Raw genomic sequence first — 8,397 nt, 5'->3', positions numbered from 1 at the left:
ACAATCCCCCTTCCTGCAAACCGCCTTTTTTCACGCCGGCAGCGCTACAGCTGTTGCCTCCTAAGTCAGACGCAGGCGCCACATCGCGAAAGCGCGGCCCGCAGCCCCCTTCCCCGCGCCCGGAGCCCAGCGGGCGGAGCCGCGTCCCGCCCGCCCTCGGCTGCAGAGCCGGGCCCTCCGCCCCGCCCGAGCCCTTCCCCGGGCGGCGGGGCCGGGCCGCCCCGTCCCGCCCCGTCCCGCCCTCCCGGCATGCGGGGGCCGCCGCCGCCGGCGCCTCCAAACTTTCGACGGACCGCGCCGCGCCGCTGCCCCATCGGCAGGGAGGAGAGAGCCGCCCCGGTGAGTGTGCGTGTGCGAGGAGAGGGCGGCGGCGGGGGCCCGTGCCGTGCCGTGCCGTGCCGTGCCGTGCCGTGCCGTGGGAGGCGGGAGCAGCCGCCCATCTGCGGGGCGAAGGGGCTCCGCTCCCCGCCCTGCCCTGCCCTGCCGTGGGAGACCGGCTCCTGCGGCAATAGCCGGCGGTGGCCACGCTCGCATCCCCTGGGAGAGAGGGAGGTGAAAACGGGAAGGGGGGGACCGAGGAGCGCGGCCGGCGTGGGGTATGGACGGGCTCCCCGCAGCGGCCGGGGACGGGTGCCTTCCCCCGGGCAGGGTGCTTGGGGAGCGGGAGGGCAGCGGCGGCACCCGAGAGGCCCGCTTGCCGCCACCTTCGCCTCGAGCAACCCCAAACCCTTCCCCAGCGCAGGCACTGCGGTCCTGATGGAAATGCTGCTTGCTAATGTAATCACGTATTGCACCCTTTTTGCTTACTTGCTCTCAGAACCGATGTAAATCCTCTATGGGCCTTCCTCTGCCGAAAGTTAGATGCAGTTTGATGCCCGCCCCTGAGGATCTGACTGCTTGGGGAAAAAAAATTGGAAAAAAACCCCCAGTGCTGTGCGGTATGCAAGGTGTGCAAATAAATGCCGTCAGCTGGAGAGTTTATACCACAAAAGAGCAGAAAGAGTCCTGTCAAACGCTACCTGAGGTAGTGCCACCTCAGTTTTCCCCCGTACTCTGACAGCAGCTGAATCTTTGCCCACTTAACTGTCCCACCGACAATGTCAAACTCGTCCAATTTATTTCATCGCTTGCTGACATGCCAGCTCTGCTTGAAACGCTGGTCGACCCTCCTCCCTCCCTCAGCTTTGTCTTATTGACAAGACCAAAACACCTTTCATCAGCCCAAACAGGGCAGTAACAAAGAAAATAGAAGTGGCAGAACAAAAGAAGGCTTTGCTAAAAAAAAAGGGATTGGAAGTAGGAATCAATAGAAAGTCAGGGAGTAGAGAAACAAGTGAAAATCTTTTTGGGAAGAAAGGGATGCTACATTTTTTGGCTGAGCTACATCCTCCTCCCTGGATTCATGGCAAAAAAGGGAAAACCTGTGAAATTTGCCTCCCCTCTCACCCTTCTACTACAATGTGTAAATATGACCTGCTCTTATTTTGCACTGAAAAAAATAAGAGGTTTTGGAGCACCTGACAGTCCTGGGACCTCACCAAATCTCTACTCTAATAATGTATGCAAGCATAATTCTTGGGTGTAGGTTGAAGGAAAAAGCTCAGCAGAGTTCTGAACTTCTGCGTAGCCTTGGCTGTGCAAATTGTGGTGGAGATCTTACATTTTTAACCTGGTGGACCTGGTGTATTGATGAGGAATCCCTTCCTACCACCTGTGCTTAGGCTAGTAGTTGATAACTGATAATATTACTAAAAACTGCAGGGTAAGCTTGTACGAACAGCTGGCACATCTCAGCTACATATCTCACAGTGTTTCACATCTCAGGCTTACGCTATTAATTGTACAGTAAATGTAGACTAAACAGTATAGCGTAATTCTGACCAGTTTAGTTGAGGGAAAAATACCTTTCAGTTCACGCAGTCGATCTGTTGCTTTTGCAAAAAGGGCTTGCACTGAGAAATTCTTTGGGATATTGTGGGGTGCAAGCAAACACAAAGGGCACAGTCACCTGCTGGTAGACAACTCTTGTTTCTCGTTTAGGAAATCACACCTAAGGATGTCACTGATATATGTTAATGGAGACAGAGGTAGGGATGAAAACCTACAATGAAGTGGGTCTGATTTAAAAAAAAAAAAAAAGATAATTTTTAAAAGCACCATCGAAACCGAAGGCATTAATAGCTAGACTGTCTCTTTAGGCAGACCTGAATTTGAGATGGATTAAGCTATGCGTAGTACCTCATGGCAAGAAAGTGACATTTCTTCTCTACTCTTGCTTTCCTTAGGGAATGTATGAATGGGGAAGTAGAGTTAGTAAGTCAGGTTTGGCTTTCCCCTCAGTGACAAAAAGTGGTGTTTTCTCAGTGAGCCCACTGGGCACTGGCAGTTTCTTAGTATTTTGCCAGGTCAAGCCAAGGAGTCCCCAGGTGCACGGTGCTCGCTTAGCATGCCACCCATGGTCTGGGCAGTCTGCGTGGGGACATGCATGTTTTACATAGCATTGAAGTCCAAGTAAGCAATTAACTGTAAAACATCCATATATCCATCTGTGCCTACTGAAGTCTTAGGGCAGCATAGAATTTGGCTCAGCCTGTGCAGGGAAGGCAACAAAATGCGATTGTGATGCCAGTGGTGAAATTCTTACTGACATCAGCAGGGGAATGATTTGCTCTTCTCTATGACTGCAGTCAGAAATGAATCCCTGATTGGCAGTCTCCAAAGAGCTGTGTTTTCTCAAACATTACACAGAAAGGAAATATTATGTATAATATTTCAAACTGAGTTTTAATTGTTTCTTGAGTTAATTTCAGCATGAATACGTTACACAGTCATTTCAGAGAAATGCTATTATTTCAGTTCTATTAGAGTGGTATTTTTGCTTGCCTTGTGGCACAAACTTTCTTAAAAGAAAGTTTCTTAAAGAAAGACCTCAGTAGTTAGTTCTTTGGTATGAAGGAGGGGCATAAACCTGTAAGAATTTAGTAACTATTTAACGGAAATACTTTCCATTAAGGAAAAGCTGGAAGATTATTATGCTAATAACAGTCTGGATGGTGCCATTCCATGTAGAATTCCCATAGGTATTAATGGAAGTTTTGTGCTAAATCAGCAGTAGTTTTAGGTAGTGGATTGTAAAAAAGGATATGCTGCTCAGCAGGATCGTAATCCTTTTGCATTTACTTAGGCAAACTTTGTCTTTGAAATGCTTTTGAAATCTGTCCCAATTTTCAGCAGGAGTCATGCCTGAGTAATATTACAGGATCGGGCTTCAAATGTAAGGGCAACAGAATTTAAATATATTAAGACAGATCTTCTCTTAATCCTGAGATGTAGAATGTGGGTTAGAGGAGGAAAGAGTTGTAGCTTTAGCTCGTTACTTCTTGTCTTAGCCACCACAGACTGATTTCTCCACATGTTCTTGTACTGTTTTGTTTTCAGGGACAGCTCTGTTGCTTAGACCAGGCTGCTGCAAGGATGGGGCCCCTGGAAGCAGTAGGCGAAGAAAACCAGACAGGTGAAATGAAAGCGGAGCCGTTCACCAAGCTGTACTTGCCGAGATACACCACACCGCTCAACGAATTGGCTCTAGACCCTAAACCAGAACTGAAGGATAGCACAACGCTAGTTGAAGTGCAGATAATCCTCATCTTTGCTTACTGCTCCATCATCCTGCTGGGGGTGATCGGAAATTCCCTCGTGATCCACGTGATCATTAAGTTCAAAAGCATGCGCACAGTGACTAACTTCTTCATTGCCAACCTGGCTGTGGCTGACCTGCTGGTGAATACGTTGTGCCTGCCCTTCACTTTGGTTTATACACTGTTGGGTGAATGGAAACTGGGCCCGGTTTTGTGCCACCTGGTGCCTTATGCCCAGGCTCTTGCTGTGCACGTGTCTACTGTTACTTTGACTGTGATCGCTTTGGATCGGCATCGCTGCATCGTCTACCACTTGGAAAGCAAAATCTCTAAGCGGATCAGCTTCCTGATTATAGGAGTTGCCTGGGCAGTCAGTGCCCTGTTGGCAAGTCCTCTGGCCATCTTCCGTGAGTACTCGCTGATTGAGATCATTCCTGACTTCAAGATTGTGGTCTGCTCTGAGAAGTGGCCAGGGGAGGGGCAGCTCAATTATGGCACCATCTACAGCGTCTCCATGCTGCTGATCCAGTACGTGCTGCCTCTGGTGGTCATCTCCTATGCCTACGCCCGTATTTGGACCAAGCTCAAGAACCACGTTAGTCCTGGGGCAGGGAATGACCACTACCACCACCGGAGGCGGAAAACCACCAAGATGCTGGTGTGTGTGGTTGTGGTGTTTGCTGTCAGCTGGCTGCCATTTCACACCTTCCAGCTAGTCAGCGACATTGACAGTCAGGTGTTAGACCTGAAGGAGTACAAACTGATCTACACAGTGTTTCATGTCATTGCCATGTGCTCAACGTTTGCTAACCCTCTTCTCTATGGCTGGATGAATAACAACTACAGGACGGCCTTCCTCACAGCCTTCCAGTGCGAACAGCGGATGGACTCCATCCATCCTGAAGTATCAGCAGCTTGCAAAGCCAGGAAGAAACTAGAAGCAAAGAGGATTCAATTCCCCGGAGACTCTTTCACACAACCTACCAATGTCTAAGATGTCTGACTTTAAAGAAGAAATGAATATGTTGTAGGCAAAGGAGTAAATCCATTTTGACACATGCATTTTTAATGCATAGTTTTATTCATAAACGGTGAAAGAAAAGTAGCAGGAAAGTCCAGGCAGGTGGTATGATTTGAGGGGAGTTGATTGGCATCAAGAGTATGTAACTATACAACTGTAAGGAAAGAAAAGGGAAAGACTTTGTTTGTGGCTGTCTCTAACAAGGTAAGAGATGCTCCCATCCCTCCCATCTCTTTTTGACAAGTCTAAATGACAAAGGCAGAGTTTGCTGGTTTTGCTATAGGAAGGCAAACAGCTGATTTGCAGCACAGGAATATTGATGGTGTGAGCAGGTAATTTTTATATTGGATATGGAGATCAGGGAGAGCAGAAGTCTGCCAGGAGAATGAAGCCTGTCGGGGGAGTGGGCTGTGCTGGCTAAAGCTCAAACTTTTCAGACCCCTTCTCTTCCACAGGCATCTTTTGCGAAGATAAAGGAATTAAGAAGAGAAATATGTTACTGTTTTTTGACTTGTACTGAAGTACTTCAAACCAGAGCATTTGAAATGGATTAGGGGGAAAAAAGAAAAAAAAAAAAAAAAGGAAAAAAAACCCCACCCAAACAACAGATTAAATGTGAAGAAAGGTCAAATTTCTACATAAAATGAAATGTGGGTTTTGGTCAATCAAATGGGGCAAAAAGTCATTCCTTAAGAACGGGCTGTGGTTATGCTGGTGAGAAAATCGCAAGCCTGTGACCTGATCAGTCATTCCCTGCAGATCCCTACCTTTCATTCTGTGCTGGGAACAGCTCACAAACACAGTGCTTTAAAGCGGCATTTGAGGGCAGGGGGTGCAGGCTCAGGTCTTCTGTGAGCACTTCATAAACTGCCAATATTTTAATTTTCCGGACCTGCTTAAATGTCTAATGTGTTATTAACTCCACAGGCTTTGAATTGTTGCTGCTTTCTCCCGGGATAATAAAACAGCAGATAATTTTGATCCTCTGGAAAGGCTGCTACATGGTAATGTGCTTTTCCTTATTGTGGTTTTATGACACACACTCATCTCGTCTTGGAGCTTTTTTCATCTTTAGCCTTTGTAAAAATTAAGAACATCTGAATGACTGTAACCTAATACCAGTATGCTAGGTTTATGTGATAACTTATCGGTTATTCTGCATGCTGTAGTTAATAGTTAAATTCCTTTTTTGCTCAGGTATAAAATTTTAATCTGTTTACTGTGTTGTATACAGCAATGTTCAACTCTTCTGTGTCTTTGTTTAGCCTCTTTGAACTCATTAAAGAGATGAAGAAAATTTCAATCCATGTTTATTCCAAGCTGCCCTGTTGCTTATCTAGAATAAAAATAAGTGTGATACTTTCACTTGGAGTCTCTTTCCACAGCTACATTTCAGCTGCCTCATTTATTTTCTCTCCATTTTTCATTGTTCCTAAATTCAGTGTGTTCTCTCTTACACATTAAAAACCAACAAAACTCCAGTACTGAAGTGTTAGCAATGTAATGAATGGTATCAGATCTTTATCAAGTGGAGAAATTAATCTTTGTGTATGCAGTATTTGGCACCATCCTTTAAATATCCATGAAATCATTTGGACTTGGATTTTCATGAACAAAGAAGGGAGGTCTGGAGAATTAGCTAGTGTTTACTCAAGCAGGAAAAAGTATCCATCATTCTTAAACTGTTTTACAAAACTGGATTAATTCTCAACCATGTTGAGAACATGATATTGTCTACAAGTTATTTTTGTCTGACTATTAATAATATCCAGAATGTAAGCTCAAAACTGTTATGGGTGAAGAAGGATTACAGAAGTGTGGAATTATTATGGACATCAATCATATGTATCCGTTACAGTTGACTCTGAAGCCTTCATCAAAAGTAATATTGACACAAATAGCCTCCTTTGTTTAAAAAGGAAATGGTTTAAAAGTTCTGTTTCAACTCTTTTAAGCCTGTTAGAGTGTGGTATATAGACAGTTTTGAAGTAACCATGACAGTGTGTGCTAAAGCTGCAATTGCCAGGCTAGTTCTCCGTAATTTTAAGGCTGCTTTATGTCATCCTGTATAAAAGTGATTAATTACAAATTATCCTTCAGTCTATGTTATGGTATCTTTATTTTACTGCTTCCTGAGCTTTCTCTGCAGCCATTGTCTTCAGCCAAAGTTGATGCACTAATTTATTGCATAGCTTTTTCTCTCTGCCGTTTGGAGGTGGTGGCTGGGTCAGTGCCTGCTTCAGGGTCACAGACCTCTGCACAGTGTCCCACTGCATGGTGCGGATTTTCCCGTGGGCCCTTGAAGATGGGATGTGGAAGAGCCAGCACGCACAGCCTGCCGTATAGCTTAGTCGCTACTTGGGACTTGGCTCCTGCATGAACACAGCTACGCACTTTAGTACCCCTTCATGTTGTAGGAAAATTAGGCATTTTCTCACCAAAAGCAATGAGGTAGCAACATCCCTCAGAGTTGCCCCAAATCCCAGCTGTCAGAAGGATGTGGAAAGCCAGGGTTTGTCCTCATTTCCTCCTAAGGGAAAGTGAACCTGTAAGCAGGCTCTAACCACTGGACTGAGGAGTCTGCAGGGGAGCCTCTGCTTTGCCTGAAATAGGAACTGGAATCCAGGTCTCCCCATTCACCTGTTAGTGCTTTAATTAGTTTTTGTAAAGGCACTACATTCTTTTCCCGTTGAATAGGTACAAGTTTTATACAAAGCCATAGAATACCAGCAGCAACTCTCATTTAAGAACTTGCAGGCAGGCGGTGGGGCACGCAAAATGAAATGTCATCGCTGATTCAGAGCAAGAACTTGAACAAGCGTGCCTCAGTTCTCAGGAGAGTGACCTAGCCAGCACACTGCAGCCTCTCCTGAGGTAGCAACACATGTCTTTTTAGAGCTGTTCTATTGTATATAAAATAACTAAACTTTTAATATCATGATTTTATGGGCAGGTGATTATGACCTTTGTGTGGCGCTTGGGTTCTGGGCCAAGGATATCAAAACTAATGTAGACAGAATTTAAGTTAGCTCCCCCATGTTCTTCATGAGTACTTCTACTGTAAAGATGCTGTGCTGCAGGCAGGAGGAGAGCAAGGAAAGTAGCACCGTGCTAATCTCTGGGTGGGTCTTACTTTGGGCTCTCATTTGGGGTTGGCTTATAAAAGGGAGACCTATCCACCGTATGGATCCCATCAGATGTAATCTAGGATCCTAGCTGCTCAGCACTTCTGGGACTCGCTGGAAGAACACATTTTGATGCCTTGCAAATTTTACCGGCAGAAATGTGTCTCCAGGCTTAGGCAGCAGCAGAGTACCGTACGCTACATACTTAGATATGTACAGATGCACCCGTACATCGCTGGCACAAGCCAGGTCAAGCCTGGTGGCAGAAGAGCTGCGCTCGTGCACTCTCCTGAGGCTTTCAAGCTTTGCCTCGGAGGAGGACATAGCAGCTTGGGACCAGCACTGCAGGCACAGTGCCGTGCTGCTTCCGGACGAGTGTTAACAGTCATGTTGCCGGTTCAGGGCTACAGCCATTGGGCCACAAGTGGAGAAGGGGATATAATCCTGAGTAAGTTTGCCAGGGTCTAATAGACCAGTGAAGCTGGGTTTTTGGTATGTGGGGACGGTGCTGAACCCTCTCAGCTAGCTCTATGAGTAAATAGTCTTCACTGAGAATTGTGGTCTCCACGTAGAGCAGCAGACTATGAGCAGAAGGTATATCATTGTGAATCTG

The 8,397-nt window shown here is 46.1% G+C and overlaps 1 protein-coding gene across 1 annotated transcript; it reads left to right on the top strand.

Annotated features, from left to right (window-relative positions):
- Positions 1–275: 275 nt before the first annotated feature.
- Positions 276–6,024, top strand: NPY2R (neuropeptide Y receptor Y2). The gene is made up of 2 exons (XM_076336646.1): positions 276–339; positions 3,439–6,024. The coding sequence occupies exon 2, from the start codon at positions 3,475–3,477 to the stop codon at positions 4,630–4,632; it is 1,158 nt and encodes a 385-aa protein (XP_076192761.1). The 5' UTR covers positions 276–339; positions 3,439–3,474; the 3' UTR covers positions 4,633–6,024.
- The last annotated feature ends 2,373 nt before the right edge of the window (positions 6,025–8,397 follow it).

This window comes from Aptenodytes patagonicus, chromosome 4 (genome assembly GCF_965638725.1).
Source record: "Aptenodytes patagonicus chromosome 4, bAptPat1.pri.cur, whole genome shotgun sequence".
NCBI classification, from domain to species: Eukaryota; Metazoa; Chordata; class Aves; order Sphenisciformes; family Spheniscidae; genus Aptenodytes; species Aptenodytes patagonicus.
This window is presented reverse-complemented; position numbering and strand designations above follow the sequence as displayed.

Excerpts from the sequence above, each read along its gene's own strand:
- NPY2R (XM_076336646.1), top strand. The coding sequence starts at position 3,475 with ATGGGGCCCCTGGAAGCAGTAGGCGAAGAAAACCAGACAGGTGAAATG.